Consider the following 24,323-nt stretch of genomic DNA (forward strand, 5'->3'; position numbering starts at 1 on the left):
TGACTTAAACCCAATTGAGCATCTCTGGAGAGACCTGAAAATGGCTGTCCACCAACGTTTACCATCCAACCTGACAGAACTGGAGAGGATCTGCAAGGAGGAATGGCAGAGGATACCCAAATCCAGATGTGAAAAACTTGTTGCATCTTTCCCAAAACGACTCATGGCTGTATTAGATCAAAAGGGTGCTTCTACTAAATACTGAGCAAAGGGTCTGAATACTTATGACCATGTGATATTTCAGTTTTTCTTTTTTAATAAATTTGCAAAAATTTCTACATTTCTGTTTTTTTTCTGTCAGGATGGGGTGCTGAGTGTACATTACTGAGAAATAAAATGAACTTTTTTGATTTTTGGAAAATGGCTGCAATGAAACAAAGAGTGAAAAATTTAAAGGGGTCTGAATACTTTCCGTACCCACTGTATTTGACCGTCACAACCCGAGCGAAATGACTCGTTTCACTATCAGAATGTGATCCACTTGGTCGATCACATTTGAAACGGCTATAAAAGCCGCACGTATACAGTTTTACCCCCATTCACGTTAGCGGAGCGCTAAACAGGAAGTTTGCGTGCTCGGCCGCCAAAAGTCAACACAGTGGACGCTGTAGTGCTACTGCCAACTAGTGTTTGGGGGTGTAAATGCAGAATGACGGACACACCTACGCACAAGTATAAATGCATGGCTACGTGTGTAGCCTACGGCGTAGCTACGCACATAGACCCTAGGCAGGAGTATAAATGGGCCTTGTACAAAATCTTTGTTGGGAGTTGCACATGCGCAGTTCCCAGGTAAGGACTACTAGCCAATCAGAAGCAGAGAAGGGCGGGTCGTAAGAAAAAAGGTAGTGTGATCCAAATCAAAGCTGTTTAAGTCCACAACATCATTGTTCCACATCTTACCATATACAACTACAAAAATCACCATATTTTAACTCAATTTTACATAAAATTTGGCCAAATAATTTGAACTTTTGCTCAGTAGCTTTCACATCAGGTGTAACATTAGCATTATAGCTTTATATATAGCTTATATAACTTTATAACTCCGCACTTGAACAGTCTGTGAAGTTACATTTACATACATATACATACATTGCCGTATTTATGTGAAATATAATTCACAACCAATAAAGCATACTTACAGGTTGTGAATTTCCAGGCCCAAACAGAGTCGGAGTTGCATCGTCTTTTAGGACTAAGTGTTGAACTGTTGCCGGTGTTCTGACGATCTATGTTGCCTTGCCAAACAATGCTGCCATAACTCTACTCGGCCCTGCTGCGTTTTCCATTGCAGATAGTACGTAGCTTGTCGTCATAGCAACGGCACACACAACTGCCGCGACGTAATGAACAATGTGACACACACACACCAGCGACCCACACAGCTTTCTCTTTTTTAAGTTAAACTTTTTAAGTTACCAGAACATAATAAGTTATAAATTAATGCAGGTTATTAGTGTGTTTGATCAGTGCAGTTGGTAGAGCTTAAAGTTTTTTTTCTCCCTCTTGAAAAAATTAACTATGAAGAGACTGTTTCACAAGTTCGCAATAAAGCAGGCTGGCTCAGATTTAAGCCCAGGGGAAGGAGGTAAGTACAATTAATAATTTGTTCCAGGGCAGAAGAAAACCAGGAAACAGGAGTAAGTTAACAAAAAAAGGGGGATTTATTTACAATATTTAACAAAAAGTGTTTAAATGCACAATCAACAGAAAACAACCCCCAAAAAGGGAAGCGAGCAACATGGGTCCTTTTTAAAGGGAACTAAGGTATCGGACAAAACACAAACGCAAAAGTAGTGATAGCTAACTGGCACACAAGCATCTTTCATATACAGTCTATGAGAAGCACACAGTGCAAACAAAAAAACAGTCAATCACTGCACTTAAACGAGGGAATCCCACTGTTGCCACTGCCGGTTACTGTCTCTCCCAACTGTCACACGCTCGCCGCAGACTCCAAACACCCGGAAACATGGTCTCTTTCGTTATAGACCACCGTACTCTCACACACAGCAGCTCCCTTTACCAGCCCTTACACTCTCCACTGATTCAGAGATTGGAATCAGCCGCGCTCCGCAGGTTGCTGGCTGCAGATTTGGGTGCGGGGTAAGGTCGGGAAAACCGGGAAAACAGACAAGCACAACATCTCATGTACACATTAACGTTTTATATCCAGTCTATGGTCTTAACACTGGGCCAAACCAAAACATTCAATTTTGAGGGGGGATATGAGCGATTTGAGGGGCCCCTCCAAACTTGGACTGATCCTCGTTTTTGCTGTAATCTGATTGGCTCAACGGCGCCGATCAAAGGAGTTTACTTTCCATTCGGTTAGTTTGACAAATGCAACAGAGACGGTAAATATTGATATATTGAATATTTGAATTTAAAAGAAAAAATGTTGGCACAAGAGGTATTTGTAACTATTTTAGCCTTCTAACTGACTGGGAAATAAAGATGTTTAGCTAAATAAGTATTATCATTGATGCACTCATCAACCAAAATCTATTTAAATTAGAATATTTTAAATGCTTATCACAGCAAATATTGATGTGATTCATTTCGATTAATTACAAAACTACAAACAAGTTACAAAACTTGTAATTAATTAGATACATTTTTTAACCTCATTGCTCCAGCTCCATACTTCACATTCAGACATGACACCGATCTTGATCTTCTCATCTAACTTTCAGCAAGAAAGCAAAAAGCAAATTTTCTAAAATGTCAAACCATTCCTTTAAGTCTCCTTAAAAAAAAATAAATCATCCTAATGAACATAACATAAAAAGGATTGCAATTCTCTATTAGCTTTCCAGATACACTGAATTAAAAGAACTAAAGAAACCTCATTTCAAGACTTGACTGATTTTCCCACCACCTCACATTACCTTAAGGCATTTCTCGAACTTTGCTAATAAAGTTATTGACAACACTAACTGCAGGGCATTATTCTGCATTGATTTAAAACAAAAACATCAGTGTGGCAAGTCTAGTCAGTTTTAATTAGAATTTCCAAGCAATAGCATACATGCTTCCAATTGTATCATAGTCAAGATTTAGTTAGCAATAAACTGTGGAAAAGCTGTGAACAAAATGACAACATTGAACATTTGCCCGCAACCCTGTATGCAGGATAAGTGGTTGACGATGGATGGATGGATGAACATTTGCATGTAACATCTACACATCAGAAAGAAAGACTGAAGAGGGTGAGTTTGACAACTCTACATTTATTGCTTGTTTTCTGAAATGACAGGACAAAGAAAATATCTTGAATCAAAATTATGCATCATGATTCAAAAGCAGTCAAATGTAAATTCAAAATATGGACAATTTCTTAAGATGTTTACAATTGTAAGGATGGATGGGTCAATATTGCCTAGCATTACACCTACATCTTGGTTGAATGTAGTGAGATCTTTGTGAAAATGGGACACAAGCTTCCGTTAAAAAAAACCCCCAAAAAACAATGAAGCCATTAAAACTGTTTTGTACTACAGCATGATTCGAGACAATGACAAAATAAGACAAGGTTAAATGTCAGCTTAACTCAGACTTTAATTTGTTTAGCCATTTTATCAGCACTGGAAAGTAATGTAAGGACATAAATGGACGTGGGTTTTGTGGGGAAATTGAAAATCTGTCAACTTGAGTGAAATGTGTGTTTGAGGTTACATTCACTGGCTTTTGGGGGATCAAACAGACTGCAAAAACATTCCAATGGTTAAAGTCAAAGCTAGAAATCTACTTCCTGTCCAATGTGAATGCACCTTTCCTTTTTAGAGGTGGCAATTGCAAAAGCAGGGAAAAGCAATGCAATGAAAGAACCAAAATTGTTTTAATTCAAATTATTAACATTTTTACAGTTAACAATACACTAATACTTACAATTCAATAATTTTTCATACATTTATTGTATCTTTCAAAATCACACTGTAACAGCTGTCCAAATGTTTGCTTTTCACAGTTGCGTCTTGTGGAAACAGTAGAAAACTGTTTCAATATTTAAACAGCAAGAGATTTATACATATCTGCTGACAATATTATAAAATGCCTCCACTTTTCTTTACCATGTGAAGAGCACACAGTGCCCTGAAGAAATTTGGTACCACTCTCATAGCTGTGCATTAAACACGGAGTTGGAGCCCAGAGACAATCCATTTATCTTAACATAAAGACTGGGACCAGAGTGAAAGCTAAAAAACAAACAAAAAAAGGTTTTTGCTTCATCTGTACAATTTAAAATCAAAAATGTATGTTTTTACAATTTAAACAAAGCTTTAGAGGATCTGCATCTTCCAGTCTTTACACTAAGCTACTCGCCTCATTGCTCCAGCTCCATACTTTACATTCAGACACGACACCGATATTGATCTTCTCATCTAACTTTCAGCAAGAAAGCAAAAAGCAAATTTTCTAAAATGTCAAACCATTCCTTTAAGTCTCCTTAAAAAAATAATAACAAAAGAAATCATCCTAATGAACATAACATAAAAGCATTGCAATTCTTCATTAGCTTTACAGATACACTGAATTAAAAAAAATTATTCTCACATTACAAGACTTTCCTTCTCTCATTATTAAAACCATTACTATTCTCACTGGAATAGGGTGTCATCTTGGATGTCCATCTCTCATTGGACTTTATGTACATTTTTAACATGTTTTTTCAGGTGGCCTGACTGTGTGAAGTTCTTGGGGCAATGAGGGCAGGAATGTGGTTTCTCCCCTGTGTGGATATATTTGTGCCTTTTCAGGTTGTTGAAGTCTAAAAATCCTTTCCCACAGTATGGGCACCAGTGTCTCTTTTCCCCATTGTGCCACCTTAAATGCATATTTAGTTCCACCCTTCTTGCAAATTTCTTTTCACAGAGGTTGCAATGGAATGGTTTCTCTCCAGTGTGGATCCGTATGTGGGCTTCCACATCTCGTTTTGTGAAGAATCCCTTGTTACAGATCTGGCACACAAAAGGTTTAATCCTGCTATGCACCATCTGGAGGTGTTTGGTGAGGCCAAAACTGTAGACAAAGCCCTTCCCGCACTGCTGGCAGATATGGATCCTACCATTGCGGTGCACCCGGCCATGCCGTTTAAGACCTTTGGAGTCCGAGAAACGCTTCCCACAAAGCTTGCACGAGAAAGGTCGGCGACCTGTGTGAAGGCTAACATGGCTTTCCAGGGCAGCACTGCTGCTGAGGACGCGGCCGCACTCCCCGCACTGGTTCTTCAACAGACGCCTACCAATGACCGATAAAGGCTGTAATGGCGATACAATGGGTGGTCCTCTCAAAGGTATGGGGTGGAGAGAAACACTGGGGGGGTACACTACTGTATTATTCCGGGATCTTGGAGACCTTGGGGATCTTGTCTCTTTCTTTACAGTTAAGAGCGATGACCGCTTTCCTCCTGTTGGAGGTGTTCTACTGGATGGCAATCGCGGAGGAGTCCACACAGCCGTACATTTTTTCACAGCCTCACAGCTAGCGCGATTCTCTACTAACTGGCTTGTTTTAGCTCCATTCAGCAATTTCGATTGATTAGATTTTTTTATTTTGGCTATCTTTTTGGCCTTTGCAGCTTTAGCTAACTTCTTAGCATTCACCTCTCTCAAATTCTTTCTCAGACCGGTACCACCTTGATTTAATCTGGGTTTCTTGGCAGGAGTGGATTCCCCAGTATTTCTAGGACTGACACCATCTTTAGCCAATTTAGGCCACCTAACAGTTGGGGAACTACTTTCACACTTAGTGTTTTTAGTACCAACACCATCTGTAGTAATGCTGAACCTCCTAGGACTGAAGGAATTGGGTTCTCTTTTAATCTGTGTTGAGCTAGAACCATCTTTAGGTAAGGTACAACTCCTACGGCAGAATGAAGTCGATTCATTTGTAGACATTTTAGGGCTTGTGCCATTTTTATTGAAACTAGATGTCCTAGGACTAACAGAAGTAGATTGGGTCTTTTCAGGACTAGCAGCATCTCTACTTGCACCATCTGTACTTGAACTAGTCCTCTTAGGTCTCACAGAAGTAGTTTTAGTATTGTTAGGGCTACCACCAGTTTTTGTATTTTTGGGGCTAGCGCCATTCCTAGTTGAACTAGTCCTCCCAGGATGCACAGAAGTGTTTTTGGTCATTTTAGGGCTGACAGAGTTTTTAATTGCACTAGATCTCCTAGGATTCACAGAAGTGGATTTTTTATTTTTGGAGGCTACACCATCTGTACCAGTCCTCCTAGGACTCACAGAAGTTGATTTTTTATTTTTGGAGGCTACACCATCGGTACCAGTCCTCCTAGGACTCACAGAAGTTGATTTTGTATTTTTGGAGCCTATACCATCTCTACTTGAACCAGAAATCCTAGGACTCTCAGGAGTGGATTCACTATTAGCATTAGACCTCCTAGAACTGACACAAGTTGGTTCACCAACAGTCTTCTTAGGGTTAACCACATCTTTACATAATCCTGATCTCCTAGGACTAATGGAAGTGGGGTCGTTCGTTGTCCTTTTTAGAGATGTAACATCTTCCACTGCTCCTGGCATTTCTGGGCTTACAGTAATAGGTTCACTAGTTGTGTTTTTATCATTTGTACTGTGATTCTCTAATCTAGGTTTCTTTTGGCTTGCAGTTCCGGGATTTGTTTCTGCACGTGATGCTAGATTTGTTTCACTTCTTCTAGCTTGCAAGTGGGGTTTGAGGTAACTTCGGAGTCTGGACATTTTTTGTAACCTTTCCTTGTCACTGGTGCTGGTCTCCGCACAGGAACCTCTGGCACTTACAGAGTCATTAGAGGTGGCCTATAAAACAAGGAAAGAAGAAAAATAAATGTTGCAAAGCAATCACAATACTTGTTGCAGTAATTTCAGTTAAATATGATAAAAAAAACGAATATTAATTTAATATTCAGAATAGCTATATAATTTGCAAATTGGACACATTTCAGAATCTCTCCCTCAGTTTCAACATAACTTGCATAAAGATTCAACATAACAAAAAATGTGGTCAACCACCTAGCCACTGTGTGCCTTCCTCAAAAAGGTGAGTAACAAAACAATTAATCAATAGTCACATTCTTCATTAAAAGGTACCCACTACAGGCTGGCTGTATGTGTAGTAAGCAAAACAAATATTAAATTTATCCACACGGCACATTTACCACTAAATTACCTTTTTTGGATCTTGTACAACAGGTGACACTGCCAGCTGTGCCAGGAACTGTGCTTTAGTCATCTGCAAACGAGGGTGAGCTGAGTCCTTGGGAGTGACAGAGGTTAGATGAATAATGGCAGAAGATTGTTTTTCTTCAATTGCTGGGTCATTAGGTAACGCACAATCTTGCACTGCAGTGCTGATCAGTTCCTCGTCCAAATCAGAAGTAGGTTCACCAGCTGTACCAGATATAGCTGAATGCTCAGTCACGTTAATAGCTGGTGCTGACACTTCGGATGATGTAGATGGCTGCACATTCTTGCTGTTGGGGGACTCTTCCAAAGTGGTGCAGTTTTCAGAGGGCAATGATGCCTTCTCTTGAATATCATTTGGTTCTTCTGACATTTGAGAGGTTTTTACAGAAACAACAACTGGAGATTCTTTTAAACTGGGACAAATGTCAGTGGATAACACAAGTGTCTCTGATGGTTGTGTAGATATGACCACAGATGATGGTTTCGCATGTGTGGTACCTTCATTCAAATTGGATTGAGTTGTAGAAGAACCATTTGTATGCAGTTTTGAGACTAAGACTGATTCTTCAGTTGAAATTGGAAATGGGAGCCTGGTTAATCTGACCACAGCAGATTGTTCTAAAGTTGGTGGTACCGCTGGAGACTTGGAGGTTAGCACTAGCCCAGCTGACACATTTAAAGTGGAACAGGTTTCTGTAGCGACATTTATTGTTTCAGAAGCAGAGGCAGTTTGTTTGGGAGAGTCCAAGTTGTCAGATGCATCAACCTTCCTTTGAGATAATATTGTGACCACTTCATCTGAAGCGGGTTGTGTATCCACAGAAACACTTAACTCCTGTGATGAAGAGACCAACTGCGACGATGACACTTTAACAGGAGCAGATGATTTGGCTGACTCCTGCTTTGATGTCGGAACAGTCGTCTGTGATAGACAGTTTGTTGGTGCCACAACTGACACCTGTCTTGGGATTATAATTGTTATTTTTGGGGGTGGTAGAGTCCCAGACTGTGGGTTTGTTGATGTGCTGGTCGACGGTGAAGACGAAAGCGGCTTGCTGGTCGTAATATATATTGTATTCTGAGGAACAGAGGAAAAGGAGGGTTTTCCGAGAGGTACGGCTGCAGCTTTAGAACCTGAAAGTATTCTACTATTCTGTGTAGCAACAGCTGTTGAGACCGCAGGAAGCCGGGCGGGAGGCTGTGCTACAATTTTATGAGGCATTAATGAGGGTACTGATCTTGACACGACAATTATTTTATGAGGCATTGTGTTAGTCAGTTGACTGGTCGATACTGATGTTAATAGAGGAAGGGGAGAGCCCAGCTGTGATTGCACACTTGTTTGAGTTGCAGAAGTTGATGAAGGCATTATAGATGTGGTAGTATTGGATACAGTGACCATATGCTGTTTTGATAGGACAACATTGATGTGGGCCAGAGCTGCATTGGTTGGAGTGGCATCTGTAGTCTGAGGAGCGGCACTAGGTTTCTTTATTGTCGACTGTGTTGTGGACAGCTCAGTTATGGGTAGATTGCTTGCAGCTCCAGCAGTTTCAACAGGAGGTGCTGGAGTTTGTTGTTTAGCTGGGACCTCTTTCATAATTTGTAAGGTACCCACACTTGGAGAACACTGGGTTTGGGGTGGTGCTGCCATTCTTTGTGGAACGGAGAATGTATTTTCTACCGTTGACTGATTCATGGCTTCAACTAATAACATTGCATCCTGAAGAGTTACAGAGGTGCGGCGTTCTCTGGGATGAACGAACTCAGCTGATGAAGTGTTTAGTGTTTCAACTATAGAGGAAACTTTAGTGGATGGAGCCTGAAGGTCCCCTTTTTTTGTTTCTGTTGAAGGTTGTGGAGATTTAGATGTTTTTTTCTTTTCAGAGGAACATCTTCTACTGAAAGATGCTACCGAAACCGCCAGGGAATCAACCTTATTGTGCTCTATGTCTTTTACAGCAGTGTTTGCTTTCTCCCGGACTGATGAAGTGATAATGGATGAAGCTTCTTTAGGCTGAACTGGGGATGCTTCTGGAGGCTCGGATGAAGTGATGTTCAGTGTACCAACCTCAATCTCTTCCACTGTTGTTGTAGGGGGATTTTTCACTTCTTGCTCTGTTGCAATATAAGATGATGGTGACTGAAGGATTTTTTTCACAGACTGTTGTTTTGCTTTCTTTGGTGGCCGTCCTCTTTTGCGTCGTACTGGCAAGTCAGGCTGGGAACTAACCTCAACTTCTGCCACGTCATTTTTTAATTTATCCCAGGCTTCTCCTTTGTTGAGTGGCGTGGATTGTGCCAACTGTTCCTCTGTAGATTCCACTACTGCACACTGCTGCAGAGTAACATCATTTTTCTCATTTACTTCGTCCTCTCTTTGATATTGTTGAGGGACCACCAATGGCTGCTCTTTTTCAAGGGGTTCAGCCTCTGATTTATACTGAGCAACCATTAATGGGTGTTTTTCAGATGGTATGAATTCTCCCTGTGTCCCAATTTCTGATATCTTCAGACCGACTTCAGACTCTTCTTCAATGTCATCTTTAATTGCAGCGAGTGAGATGACTAATGAATGCTCTAGCTCAGAAGATTGGCCCTGGGCTCCTTGTAAACCACTATCCATTCCCAAACAAGGTGATTTTAGGGCCACTTCGGTCTCTTCAACTTTTTGAGGCAAGGGCCCACAAACAGAGGCCTGTGGTGAATCTAGGCACAGCAGTGAGAGAGACATCACATAGGAAACAGGAGAAGAAAAAAAGAAAACAAAGGTGAGAATGGTGCTGGAATCCTTAACAAAGGTTGTGGGTTTCTTAATTCTTAATAATCTTACAAATTATTAGGGCTGCCCCCTAATAGTTGACTAAACAATTCGTCACTGAAAAGATTCTTAATCAACCAACCTTTCATTAGTTGGTTAGTCACAGAGCCTGCCCTTTGTCAAACTCCATTCGGAAACTGCAGCTTGTCACCAGGACTTAAGTATCTGTGGATTGTTGCAACACAGACCTTTTTCTTGTAACACAGCATTCACTTACTGGCACTGTACCAACTGTACTAGACGCAAGTAGCAAGTTAGTGGTCCCATTGGCTGACTGTACCCGGACTAAGTTTGTCTACACCGCCCGCACAGGAGCTTTGGACCATCGGGAGGAGGAGGTTTTCATGCCCAGGGTGGGGTAAGCAGTACGGGATGCTACTGAAGAGCGGCGCCGGAATGTGTGGGCAACTGTAACAGTCTCAGCAGTCTCTCAGTAAGCATGGCCGGATCAGGACCAAACACAGTCTAAGATGCCCGACGGAGGCCCGTCTGACTATGACAGTAGGGCAAAAAAAAAAAGATTCCTCAAGTAACTTGTGTACTAAAAATCATTTATTCAAATTATTTGCATCGAGGCTTGGTTTAATCCATATAACTATATACATCTCACTGTGTTTTGCATGGATGATTATGACTGTCGAACAACGCACTTAAGCTTTGTGTGATCAGCGACTGTTCAGAGTGTCTTTGGTGTGATTTGACAGCACGCAATATTCAATAAATGTTGGATTTTATTCACTTGAAACATACAGGAATGCATGAAAGAGGTTTATTTTGTTGAGGAAAAAGGACTGGAAAGAGCTTCTACTTGTGTTTTTTACTAATATTTACTCGTGAAAATTTGTTGAAATTTTTTTTATCATAATTGTTTTGAATGTTCTACCTCATCTTTGTGAAGTGATGCACTGTTTGGCCTCAAGTGTTGCCCATAAAGAGTTCAAACCACAATTAACCATCAGGTTTCTTCAACTAACTCACTCAGAATCAAAAATCAGCCTTTAAACTCGAAAGAAATAACAATTTGATACTTATCGTGATAATTATCGATATCGAAAGATATGAAACTTTTTATCATAACATTTTTGTCCATATTGTCCAGCCCTAACATCATCCATCATGTTGATAACTCCGTGAAGATTTGTTCTTGTGAAGATGGAAGTTATCTTTTCCCGTGTTTTGAATGACACGTGTACTGTGTTGAAAATAAATTGAAATAAATTCAAATGTTCAGTCTCCTTGCTGGTTGTTTCGACACATTTAGAATCCTAACCACTTTTGATGTTAGCATTGTCGTAAATGGGCGGCTTGCATCACGCCCATTGTAAAATATATATTTTAAAGGCTCACTATTACGGTTTTTATCTGTAATATAACCCAGTGTAAACAATGTGCGATGACTAGTTGACTTATGGATTGAACTAACAACAACTAATCGACCACAACATTTTTTGGGACAGCCCGACAAATAACTTTAGTTTAATTTTTAATTCCTCACCTGCTTTATCGCTCAAGACTTGCCCACAGACGACAGCGGACTCAACTTCCTCTTCCTTCAAGACAGACTGCAGAGAAGAATCATCGTAAGAGTCACGTAAAGGGGTGGCAGAAAGTCCAATTTTGAGTAGACTCAAATGGGAAAATAAATGTATTTGCTGTTAAGATACACGCACCTCCTGTTTTACCAGTATAAATGCCATTTGAGAATTTTCTTCTCCATGCGTGTCACTGTTGTGCCCCCGCAAAGCATACTCCTGATAACCACATCGTTGCTCTTGGTTTTGCAATGATGAGTGCCTCAATTGTTGACATTGCTCAACCAACATCATGCGTACAGGAACAAGGTCTGTAAACAAACACACAGAAAACAGGACAACTGGTCATTTTAAGACTATGGTCTTCAAAAAAAAGGTATAACTTAAACTGCTGAATCCACAAATGCTGTTTGTTTGGACTTCAGGCTGCTTGATTATGGCAAAAATCACAATTACAATTATTTTTGTTAATATTGAGATAACGATTATTTAATATGATAGTCATTGGACTTTGGCAGCATAATGAATTTATTTAACTGTCAATTTACTGAAAAGAAAATGTCTAACAGTGGCTTTATATGAACTTTAAATTTAATTCAACTGAAAAACAAACAAAAAAAAAGTATTTCTTCTTACCACCACCAGGGCTAAACCATTAATCATTTTCAAAGCGAAACTGCGATTTCAAAGAACACGATTAGCTAATCATGAAAACTGCGATTAAAATGTAGTTACAGCGCATCTGACCCAATTGTTGATTTTAATTGTTCTTTATCTTCTGTGAAAGCACTTTGTACTCTGATAAGTGCTCTACAAATAATAGCGGTGCGCCGATCAGGATCTTTTGGGCCGATCACAGATTGCTGAAAGCAGTATCGGCCGATACCGATCACTGGGTCTATTTGGAGCCTTTTATTTATCGTGTAGCATTATACAGTATACTGTATATTTATTTAATTGGTCCTAAAACAATGTATTAAGTGTTAAAGTTAACATATGATAAAGTATCATGAAATGCCAACTGTTTATTTTATTGCCAGGAAACATGGGCAACAAATTCAGCTCAATCTGTCTCAGAGACTTAAACCATAGCAGCCTTTGCCTGGTTACTGTGAACATCTTATAACTTAAATATAGCTTTACTGTGGAATAAACTACAAAAACAGAACAAACAGCATCTTTATAAATTTACTACAACCATAAAAACTGCAACAAAAAAGGCTGTAGCCAAAATATTTAGGAGATAAAGAAGCACAGGCATCACGATTCCCTTATGAAAATAAGGAAAATTTAAATAAATAAAAGTACAATTTAAATTCCATATTATACTGTTAGTATATATTGCTATTACTTAGGCTACTATATTCATTATAATTTCAAACGGTTTACCATTATTAGGCTATAGGCCTTATATCATTTCAGTGGATTGTTTTCATTTTTTATCCTTGTGCACGAAGCACAGTCTACATCTTTTACATACTGCTGCCGACTTTACCAAAGGAGACAGTAGCAAACACTTTAAATACGGCCAGAAGGTTTTTATTTGATTTTGTAAAAGGTTTAAAATATGGGAGATTTACAGGGAAACATTTAACGGGAGGATACCGTGTGAGAACGGAAAAATATGGGGAGAATCTTGGGGGAAACGGGAGGGTTGACATGAGAGGAGTAGAGAGAGGAGTGGGGTAATGTGAGGCTACATCCACTGCTACGGTTTTAAAACACTCATCTAGTGGCCGTTTAGGGGTAGCCTTTACTGGGCATGCGCGTGCCAGTGTAAACATGAAGCAGATGGTCTACTCCGCAGTAGCAGACGATTTAGCGAAAGAAGAAAGTAATACAGACGAAGTACCACACTGGGCATTTTTTTTTGCATTGACCGACAACGGCGTTGAACTGTTACTGAAAGTAACACGGGAGTACAGAGAGACGGCAGCGGAAAACAGACTGGGAGTTGTCGCAAAGTAAATGCAGCGACATGCATAGTAGGCTAACTGTTAAGTGTTATACACAGTATATATATAATAAAATAACAAAACTAAAACTCTGTAAGTAGTATCGTGTTTTTGCTTTGTATGACTGATAAGACCGACTCACAAAGCCAAATTCAGATTCACTTTATTAGCCATTTGCAGTATAAAACCACATTGGAAAAGAATATGCAAGAAGCATAAAGTGCAATGTCACCACATAAAAAACATAAAAGACCTAACATAAAACAGACAAAAAAATGTGAGTGTGTGTTATCGTTTATCTGTTTTGTCCACCGGGTCAGCAGTGTTTTCAAACAAACATCTTCTGATTCACCGTTTTAATCTGGATGGGAGGCGTTTTGTAATGAAAACAGAGCGAGAGAGAGGCAGTGAGGCTCTGTGAGTGGCGCCGCTCTTTGCATACGGAAACTCACACTGAAGGATCAGTCTGTCTCTGCCTGATGCGCTGAGTGTCTATTATACTCCGGTTGCGGGTGGCGTGTGTTTGAGATGAGCACAGCCGCAACAGTTTCACATGATCGCTCACGCATGTTGCTCCACTTGTCTGATTGCTGCTCAACTCTAAATGTAAATGATTAAGTGGGCGCATTAATCCCTTCTTGTCTGAGAAGGACTCTGCTAGCTAGCTCAGACCGTGTCGTGAAACATTCTAGCTGCCGTTGAAAATTTGTCTGTCGAGTATTGCATCATCTGATTGGCTTTTCTTATAGGCCTTTTTAGCGACCACCGATCAAAGTAGTTAAAGCCATTATCGGCTGATTACGATTGGTGACTGATCGATCGGAGCACCCTTAACAAATAGTTATTATTCAAGTCTCCTCCCTCTCTTAGTGCTGCACTTGGGTCTGCTATTATTGCTGACATTGTAATGATTAATTCATACAATAAAGAACTGATTTATTTTCTCCTTGTAACATTTTAAATATCTTAATATAATTGTTTTATTTGATTTTCCCAGTAAACAGAGAGTGCTATTTGCTGCTGCATTTTTAAAAACACAAAGACAGGGCGGAACTTGTTGCAGATATTGATTGGCTTATACAGTAACTTAGCCTATAACGCTGAATGTGACCGCTCCCACCCAGTCATGCGGACTGTGTGCGGACTGATTCCAGCTCCCAGTGATTGCACACTGGGGCTAACTAGCTACAGATACAGCTAGCGGTTTAGCAAAAAGCAAAGCTGTCTGTCCACCAAGAAAATCTGTACCGTCATCCCTGTTGGTCTTTGAGGCTGTTTTCGGCCCCGTTCATGCTGCGTTCACTGGGAGATTGATCTTGGCCGAGCTCCCAGTCCGGCCTCAGCCAGCTATGACCACTAACATTAATTGCACGGAATAAAATTATAAACACCACTTTTGTTTTTGCCCCCATTCATCATGAGCTGAATCAAAGTCCTTATATGCAAGTCATGCCACTCGGCAACCATCTTGGCAACGCCTCCAGGCAGCTATTTTGGACTAACAAGACCAGGCTCCTAACTGAATGAATGGGGAGAGCGCCAGAACTGCACTTTCACTGGTCACCAGGACATAAAAACTACATGACTAGAATCAGCAGTAAAATCTGATAAAAAATGCTGAAAAAGTTGGATGACTTGGTCCCAAAATAAGGTTTAAAAAGCTATTTTTCCAACCGGTTATATTTCTACTACGCATGCGTCACCTCTTCCGCGCATGTGCAGTAGAAGTAAAACAGACCCTTACGTCAGTGGCACATTTGCGAGTGGCCTTTTATTGTGGCCAGCCTAAGGCACACCTGTGCAATGCCCATGCTGTCTGATCAGCATCTTGATGTCGACCACAAAGGGTCAAAATCAATGGTTGTATTTCAGATGAGTTGTATGTTGGCACTGGTTCACCGCAGGGGTGTATCTTGAGCCCCCTACTGTTCACATTGTATACACATGACCTTGAACCATCCGTTGCTAATAATGTGATAATCAAATATGCCGATGACACAACTATCATTGGGCTGATTAGTTCAAACGATGAATCTCATTATCGCGAGGAGGTGGAGAATGTTGTTGAATGGAGCAAGGAAAATATCTTGCTTTTGAACAATTAAAAAACGTGTGAACTTGTTGATTTTTGTCACAATAGGAATCAAGTGCCTATTACTATCCATGATTCCGATGTGCAGATTACTGAGAAATGTAAATTTTTGGGTGTGACTCTTTCGCATGATTTGAACTGGAGCTCTACTACGACTAATATTGCTAAGAAAGCGAGACAGCACCTCTTCTTTTTACGTAGGCTTCGAGAGTTCACTCAAATTACTAAAGATTCTTTTGAACTTTTACTATTGTGTAATTGAGAGGGTCCTAACTAGTTGTATTACTGTGTGGTTTGGTAATCTCACCTTGAAAGAGAAGAAGGCTTTGAACAAAGTGGTTCGCTCAGCCAGCAGGATCATTGGCTGTACTTTGCGGATCCTGGAGGTTACATATAAAGCTAGAGACTTTTGAATCGAGCTTTAAAACTTGCTAATGATGCTTTAGGCCATCCTGCAGGGGCCTTCTTTGAGATGCTTCCCTCAGGGAGAAGGTATCGCTCTGTCAAATGTTCTACTGATCGCCATTTCAACAGTTTCTTTCCCCAAGCTGTGATCACTTTAAACAAAGTACTTTAAATTAGGCACTTTATATCTTATGTATGGATTTTATTGTATAGTGTTTTACTACTGAGTTTTATGTGGCATTTGATTGTCTGTTTTATGTTATTTCTTATTATGTGGTGACATTGCACTTTGGGCTTCTTGCATATTCTTTTCCAATGTGGTTTTATACTGCAAATGGCTAATAAAGTGAATCTGAATCTGATATGCCACACCTGTGAGGTGGATGGATTATCTCAGCCAAGGAAAAGTGAACAATATTTGAGAGAAATAGGCCTTTTGTGTACACAGAAAGTCTTAGTTCTTTGAGTTCAGCTCATGATAAATGGGGTCAAAAACAAAAGTGTTGCATTTAGAATTTTGTTCAGTGTAGCAACAAGTAAAGCCATTTGTTCATCAGCAAACTCTGTAAATCACAGAGAGTTGAGGCAGAGCTGCTGGGAGACATGGGCTGCGGATCGTCCAGCCCTAGGAGTCGGCTGTAAATTTTTTGTCTACACTTTGGGCCCGTTAGTATTAATCGGGCATTGTTTAAACGCGACAGCCTAGTATTGTCACTGACCATGTCCATTCCCAGTGTACCCATCTTACGATGGCTACTTCCAGCAGGTTAATACACCACGTCACAAAGCTCAAATCATCTCAAACTAGGGTTGGGCCAATAGACGACACGCTGACAGATGGTCGATGGCTGAGCAGGGGATTATAAAAAACACCACAGGTAAACACACCGGCTTGCCCCGCCACTCTCTGTCTCCCCCTCGCCTGTGTACTCCACTTTCTGTATCAGCAGTAGCCTACGTTTTATAAAGTCACCCGTGATCCATTATCACAGCAGCAGGTGAGCCACTTATGGGCTTGTTAATGACAAATCAAACAACCGAAACCAACATCTGCACACTGTGTGTTCACTGCCGCTTTACCTGGTCCGTGCTTGTAACGTCCTAGGCTACCAAGTTTTTAACCGAGTGAAGCGAAAGAATACATGCACATGAGACGACCGGTATCCCCTCTGCACGCATGTGCGCTCCCCCGATGCCGTCGTCCATCCCGATATTTCAGTGTAGACATAGTCCGATGGAAATTTTGTAGACAACGCCCAACCCTATCTCAAACTGGTTTCTTGAACATAACAATGAGTTTCACTGTACTCCGATGGCCTCCACAGCCACCAGATCTCAATCCAACACAGCACCTTTGGGATGTTGTGATTTGGGAGATGGATGGTCAGCAGACAAATCTGCAGCAACCGCGTGATGCTATCATGTCAATATGGACCAACACCTTGTTGAAAGTACGCCACAAAGAATTAAGGCAATTCTGAAGGGGGTTTAACCAGGTACTAACAAGGTATACCTAATAAATTAATATAATAAATAAATTAAAATAATTACGATTTTCGTATAATCGAGCAGCCCAACTGTGATAATGTTCGAGAGTGGTAAATTCCTGTCTGAGTATTATACACCTCTGTGCAGTGCAGCTATAAAGACTTTTGATTTCCAACGTGGTCCAGACAACATGTCATATACCAATTTTTGTAGCTTAACAAGACCCTTACAATATATGCATTCCTGTCGCAATTAACAGAAGTACTGCAACCAAGCAGGATCCTCTGGGTCTAAAATGTCAAAACAATGTGGAAGTGCCTTAAACCTGCATTCTTTCAAACGGCCAGCAGGGGGTGACTCCATTAACTGAATGCATTAATTGTTAATACAGACTTAAAACAGTTAAGATATATTATAATAAAAATAAAACATGCGATTAATCGCGATTAACTACTGAAATTCAGTGCTTAATTGCGAATTAAGAAAAAATTCATCGTTTGACAGCCCTAGTTGAAACGTTTTAACTTAAATCTCAGCTGTATGTGCGTCGCGACAGTTGTGTGCGGCGGCACTATGACGACCAGCTACATTGAGGGGTACTCTCTGCAATGGAAACCTGAGGACGGCCAAACCGAGTCGAGGCAAGTTGAGCTGGTTCTGGTAATGGAAAAACGGCAGAAGAAGTGGGGAACGCTGATGTGTTTGCAGCAGAGGTACGTTAGGTCTGTGAGTGTGAAGAGAACTGAAGGAGGCGAATTCAATAAGTGAGTGATGCTTAAGATTGAGAATGAAGTATAATTAAAACAGTGAAATAAGAAACAAGCTAAGCTACTAAAAAAACAGTAAAAACAAGTCCGCTATAACAGTCCCCTCCCCTTCCCTCTAAGCAGAAAATACCGATGTATATTTTATACCGGAATTCTGCCTAACAGTACTGGGATTTGACTTTTGGCCATATCGCCCAGCCCTAGTTGCTATGACGACCAGCTACATTGAGGGGTACTATCTCTGGGTACTATCTGCAATGGAAAACGGAGGAGGGTGGGCCAAAACTGAGTAGAGTTGAGGCGAGCTGGTACTGGTAATGGAAAAACGGCATATCTGGTGATTGCCAAGTTGCTATCATGGAGACCTGTCATTCATGATAGAGGCTACTCGTATCCACTGCACTGTATACATTTAACCAGCACCGTTGAAAAAGCTCATAAAGGAGAAGGCTGTCCATTTTTTCCCCCGGTAAGTACATTTTGTTTTACAACTGTTTTTTTCCATTAGCCAAAATTAGCATCCCAGTTAATATCAGTTACCGTAAATTACCAATGCACCTTGATAACCAAGCTGGCTAGTTAAATACGGCCACGTCTGGTTCCAAAGAAAACAAGATGACGATAGCCAAAATGCCAAACTCAAGGCTTCAAACAGTAGTCGATAAACCAATGGGTGACGTGGCAATGTCCACTTCTTTTATTCAGTCTATGCAACTCAAGATGGCCAGCTAGCTGTGTTAAATGTGAGAAATACAGATCAATACATACCCACTAGGTCAATACACCAATACAGGCCTGGTCTGTACTGTATTGAAAGTAACTACAAATTTAAATTGCAATGGCAATACTTATCAGACTACACTGCATGATCCAGCCCCAATATCACATAGCATTTCTTAAATGTTTCTTTCATTATGAGATTTTTTATATCATGAAAATAAAACATTTTCATTGTCACCTGTTTCAATTCAACAGCATGTAGCTTCACCCAGTGTTGAAGCCAAATAGATCTGAAATTACAGTATTGAATCTAAGGCATACAGTTAAATTGAGAAGTCAAAATGGTAAAAGCATGTATAATGTGAAGGGATCTTGTATTTGAATTCTCTTTGTCAACAGTAGTACTATATAAAATCATAATGCCACTTCCTGAAATAGTTGTTGTAACACAGTGTTACTAACCACACCGTTAGCTGAGATAGCATAGTATGGTTTCCCTCCCAATTGCTCTCCCATGCTGTAGACTAAGCTAGGCTATGCTAAAGCTACTGACCACAGACTCACAACAATACACAGGAACTGCCACGGGTATCCCGTATAACACAACTACACTCAGTTTTGGCTAAAACAACACACTGAATCATCAGGCAATTATATTGTTTAGGATTAACGTTACTAAGCTAATGGTGGGTACGAGGCATCACAACTCACCACATTGAACAGCGGTGTCACGTTTCTCTGAGCCCAGGCTGCGCCCTGGAAGAGCCTCACTTTCTGTGTTAAAAGTCTGTTGGCTCCTCGAACCCTCAAATTGGCTGCATCTTGTTTTGAGGTCCTCGTTCTCCTCCTTCATTTTGGATATTTCTGCCTTCAGCTCGTCGACCATAGTTTCGAAAAGTTTCGTGGTCTCTGCGACAGCACTCCTGAGCATGCTCTCCATGACAGAGGCATACTTCGACTGGAAATCGTCCGCCGACATTTTGTCAATGGTTATAGTCCGTCCAAGTTTCGATGTGAATCAAAATTCTTACCATACACTTATTGTAAATTGATTAAAAACATGGTATCAGGAGCTGCCTCAACATGGCTCCTTCCCATGGACAGACGCGGCCTCGGCTTTGTGTGACGCACATCGACTGAAGGAGGGAGTTGAGCAAACATCCGGTGAGCCACTAAAATCCCAAACTGTGTCTTTTGAATATTCAATTTGTAAGGAGACAATAAACTGGAACTTGAGTGGAAAATGACCACAAATACACTATGGAGTATTTTTGACCAAGAAGCGTCATTCTGTTACCGACGTCCACGCGCTGAAACGATTAAGATTGTCCCAACACAGGACCTGTATTTTCAATCACTCGGAAGTGCGGTTGTTTACGGAATCAGGAGGAAATGCAATAGCTCAACTGGAAACAAAGTAACGTTAGGTTACAGCAAAGCAATTGAATTAATTTTACTACCAAATCAACCTTGCAGTAAAGCTAAATTATAACCAGATTACATATGGTAATTGCTTGTTTCCGACAATTACTTATCTCATAGTGGTGGGAATCTGTCACGTTAACCCTGAAAAAAACTAGCGCAGCAAAATAGCTAGCTAATGTTGACATTACAAGCGACTCTTCAGTTTGTTAAACACTAGGTTTGGTGTGATGGAAGTAACCAAACGGTAAATATGGACCAACAAATACATATCTACAACATGTTTAAGTTTACCTCCACTGAGTTAAACCGAGTTTAAGAAACTGGCACGTCCAGTTTAAAGAAACCGACGTTAGCTTTGCCCGACAAATGCCACTCCGCTACAGTCTTTGAAGTGCCAGCCGAAAGTTGCCTCTTCAGTTTGCTGAAAATAAAATACTGCCCTTAGTTAGCACACACTGTTGGTATAATGGCCGAGACCATAGTAACGTTTCAGTCCCAACTCTCTGGTGTAATGGAAACGGTCTTCAAAGCTGCAATGTACGAGATCACCCGGCTGGTGGAGGACAGCTTTTTGGAAGAGGTGACACGGTGCAGGGACCAGGTCGAGTCGCTGAAGAGGCGACTGAAGTGGTCGGAGAGTCGACGTAAAGAAAAAGACGGTGACAGGAGGGGGAGATGTATTGACTGCGGAAGAGTCGTTGGGTGCGGTGAGGAAGAACCCAGAGTGACAGGTGAGTCTGCCTGCTGTCTAATGTTGTATCAATAGCGTTATATAGGTGACTATATGTACACTTGCTTTTTTTATGAATTACACAACCAAATTTAATTGATTACATAACTTGGGGGAAAACCATTGTAGGAAATTAATTCACATTAGATGAAGTCAACAGTGGTCCTCTGCAAAAGCTTTAAAGCTACCCCAGTCAATATTTATAAATTAACAATGAATCAAATTAGTACACTTAATGTGAAGGTTGCTTGTACTGACAAACTCTCAGATATTTACCACCCAACTCTTCAGGTCTCCTTAGCTCTACAGAGCATTTTACCTCGTTCAGTGTCACTGTTTTGTTCACTCTATCCGCTCTCATTAACTTTCAGCAGCAGCAACTGTATATTACCTGCCCAGCACTAAAAGGCTGGCACACAAACACTGACATATTATCATCTTCAAAAGTGATTTGGACTTGTGTTACTGTCCACCTGGTGAGTAGTTCAATGTTTCTCTCCTTTTAGCTCTGTGTTTGGTCTGTAGGGTTAGGGTTAGGGTTAGAACTGTAGTAGGGTAACTGTAAGTCTGTCAGAACTGAAGAAGTCCTTTGGATGAGGGACGAAACGTCTTCTGGTATCTTCAACCAAGTCCAGTGGCCCTTGACTTTAACCTTCTTGGGACTCCTGAGGGAAACGTCTGTCTCTTGAGCTGCTAAATGCTCCCATAAGTGCACCAGTTAGTCACTAACTTTGTCCGCTGTTTGGTGCTGGGCAGGTAGTGTACAGTGGGTTTTTTTAGCTTTTCGTTGACTTCAGCTGCCTGTTGTGGCTGAAAATGATTTGTGAACCTTTGTAGAGCTGAGGGGAGCTGCAGATAATTCTGTGTGGGTTCACCACTACACGCGTCCTCTTTCACATAACCCATAGTCATGTCTGTAGTTATTATTAAAATATTGATTACTTAGATGGAGTATGACCCACCTCAGCCTTTCTAAATCTTTCAAATGCAAATGGAAATACTAGCACATGCTCCAGTTTTTCCCTATCTTCTGCTACAGAGAAAAGTCTTAAACAAGAGTGTGTGCTACAAGAAGAGATAAATAGCTCCCTGTGCACTGATGGAGAGACACCTAGGCATGAAGCAGAGGAGACCCACAGTGCCATGAAGGCACCACAGGTAGATGACAGTTGATTACACTATTTGAGCTTCAATATATTACATTTAAATGTTTAAAACGTGAGCACAGTCAATGGCAATTTCATTGGACTTGTAAGTAGAGTGTCGAGTAAACTTAGTAATATTTTTTCAGTATTCTCTATTTTGTGTAAATTCTCAGTGCTTTTGCATTAAAGGAGACCTGCCTGTTGAACTAATGCTAATCTTATTGTTTCTCTTGAGGTGAGTAGAGCTAAACTTCCAGTATCAATGGTGTCTTTCTACATGTCTGCCAGTCTCCAGGTGTTCAGGGTGAAAAGCTGGATAGACTGCTCAAGGAGGAAGCTTTTCGGATCACGGAAACTAATGAGTCCCAAGAGAGATGGGGAGTCAATGTAGAGGGTCAGTGTCTTCATATACGCAGATTCAGAGAAACAAATTTTTAAAGGGGGTTTTAAGCATATTAATAGCTTAATTGTCAGTTACATATACAGTCATTTCTACTAGGTTTATCAGAAAATGATAAACCAGATGATTCACATTCTCAACAGTGGCTTCAAAGTAATTGTTCTCACGGTCCATTTGCTAAACGTGTCATTGTAGTTCCTGTAACCATATTTCTCCTCTCATTGGTCAGAAACGGAGGCATCAGGTGTGCCGGGGCCCAGTAAACGTTACGGTGACCAGAAGATCCCAAAGTGTCACGTGAACTGGGAAGCTGGCTTTGACCAGAGGCCACAATCAGGCCATGGTGGTCACTCAGGTGACCCATCTGAACCCCCTTTCCAGAGCAGGTATGGTATGGAAGACTTGGGTGGCTTTGACAAGACTGGCTATGGAGACGGCAGTATGATAGACATGGGTAACTTGGATGGTTTACAAGGATCACCATCCCACCTGGGTGAGGATCTGAGTTACATGGGACACTATGAGGGGGACGTGGAAGCACCGGAAGAAACCGAGCATCAAACTTACCAAGCAGGCGTCGCACGGAATAGAAGCGGTGCGCTTGGTTCACCTGAAGGCTCTCCCTCAAGGACTAACATCGACGTAAGTGGAGAGTTCAGCTGTTTATTGATCAATGAAGAAGGGTATCTACAGGACCAGAGTGTCTTGTACCCCGAACAAATGTCTGGTGAATTAAGCGGCAGGTTGAGCCTCCGGACCCAGGGCATTCGCACTGACCCATCTTTAGACAGCACAGGGGATATGTATGGACCCTCACATGCATACAGTGATACCTTAAACCTGGGAGAGCGGTTGCAGCATCCGGCAGGAGGGAGAGGAGGGAGGAGACACACCTGTAACCAGTGCTCCATATCCTTCCCTGATTCCGCCTCACTAAAGGTCCACAAGCAGACACACAAAGGCACAGGTCAAGTGCCACAATACTCCTGCAACCAGTGCGGAAAGACTTTCACTCAAGCCTGTAACCTCAAAGTCCACCAGAGGATTCACTCTGGGCAAGGGCTCCACCTCTGCAGCCATTGTGGTAAAAGTTTCCCGTCGTTCTCTGACCTGAAGTCCCACAAGTGTGGACAAACAGGTGACAAACCTTATTGCTGCACTGTATGCGGGAACAAGTTCAGCCGTCTCTGGAATCTGAAGTTGCACCGGAGAATTCACACACAGGAAAAACCTCACCAGTGCACAATGTGTGATAAGAGCTTCACACGGGCAGACATACTGAAGGTTCACCAGCGGACCCACACAGGGGAACGCCCATACTGCTGCGCTGTCTGTGGCCTCAGCTTCAAACGCCTGGATCATCTGAAATCGCATCAACGCAAACACATGACAGATCTATAAAACTAGGGACATTTTGGGAGAGCGAATAAGAGAATTTAAGCTTGTTTGATGTACTAAGAGATTTAAAAATGAATGCTTTTATATAAGAACCATGGCTGTTTTTTTTTAAAAAAACACAAAGTCCTGTTTTTATTTCTTCTTTTCAATTCCAAGTCCTTGGGTTTTAATTAAAATGTTTTTGTTGGTATGAAAAAGAAAACATACCCATTTCTTGTGTTTGATAAAATACATCTTGTTTGTTGCCCATTT

General features: G+C 41.1%; 2 protein-coding genes across 5 annotated transcripts; one reads left to right on the forward strand and one right to left on the reverse strand.

Moving 5' to 3' along the window:
* Positions 1-3,216: 3,216 nt before the first annotated feature.
* Positions 3,217-20,289, reverse strand: LOC123969221 (mucin-5AC). Of its 2 annotated transcripts, XM_046046395.1 has the most exons (6): positions 19,685-20,289; positions 11,685-11,857; positions 11,510-11,576; positions 10,097-10,179; positions 7,177-9,902; positions 3,217-6,806 (listed from the first exon to the last, which is right to left on the reverse strand). In XM_046046395.1, the coding sequence occupies exons 4-6, from the start codon at positions 10,101-10,103 to the stop codon at positions 4,641-4,643; spliced, it is 4,899 nt and encodes a 1,632-aa protein (XP_045902351.1). In that variant the 5' UTR covers positions 10,104-10,179; positions 11,510-11,576; positions 11,685-11,857; positions 19,685-20,289; the 3' UTR covers positions 3,217-4,640. The 2 variants fall into 2 exon arrangements, with proteins under 2 accessions (XP_045902351.1, XP_045902350.1); XM_046046394.1 differs by lacking the exon at positions 10,097-10,179.
* si:ch73-109d9.2 (uncharacterized protein LOC565042 homolog) lies at positions 18,551-24,320 on the forward strand. 3 transcript variants are annotated; one of them, XM_046046399.1, is made up of 5 exons: positions 18,551-18,722; positions 20,929-21,129; positions 22,168-22,286; positions 22,562-22,667; positions 22,903-24,320. In XM_046046399.1, exons 2-5 carry the CDS (start codon positions 20,934-20,936, stop codon positions 24,072-24,074), a joined length of 1,593 nt encoding a protein of 530 aa, XP_045902355.1. In that variant the 5' UTR covers positions 18,551-18,722; positions 20,929-20,933; the 3' UTR covers positions 24,075-24,320. The 3 variants fall into 3 exon arrangements, with proteins under 3 accessions (XP_045902355.1, XP_045902356.1, XP_045902354.1); XM_046046400.1 differs by lacking the exon at positions 18,551-18,722 and adding an exon at positions 19,747-20,137; XM_046046398.1 differs by lacking the exon at positions 18,551-18,722 and having other exon boundaries at positions 20,170-21,129.
* The last annotated feature ends 3 nt before the right edge of the window (positions 24,321-24,323 follow it).

This window comes from Micropterus dolomieu, linkage group LG04 (genome assembly GCF_021292245.1).
Source record: "Micropterus dolomieu isolate WLL.071019.BEF.003 ecotype Adirondacks linkage group LG04, ASM2129224v1, whole genome shotgun sequence".
Lineage (NCBI taxonomy): Eukaryota > Metazoa > Chordata > Actinopteri > Centrarchiformes > Centrarchidae > Micropterus > Micropterus dolomieu.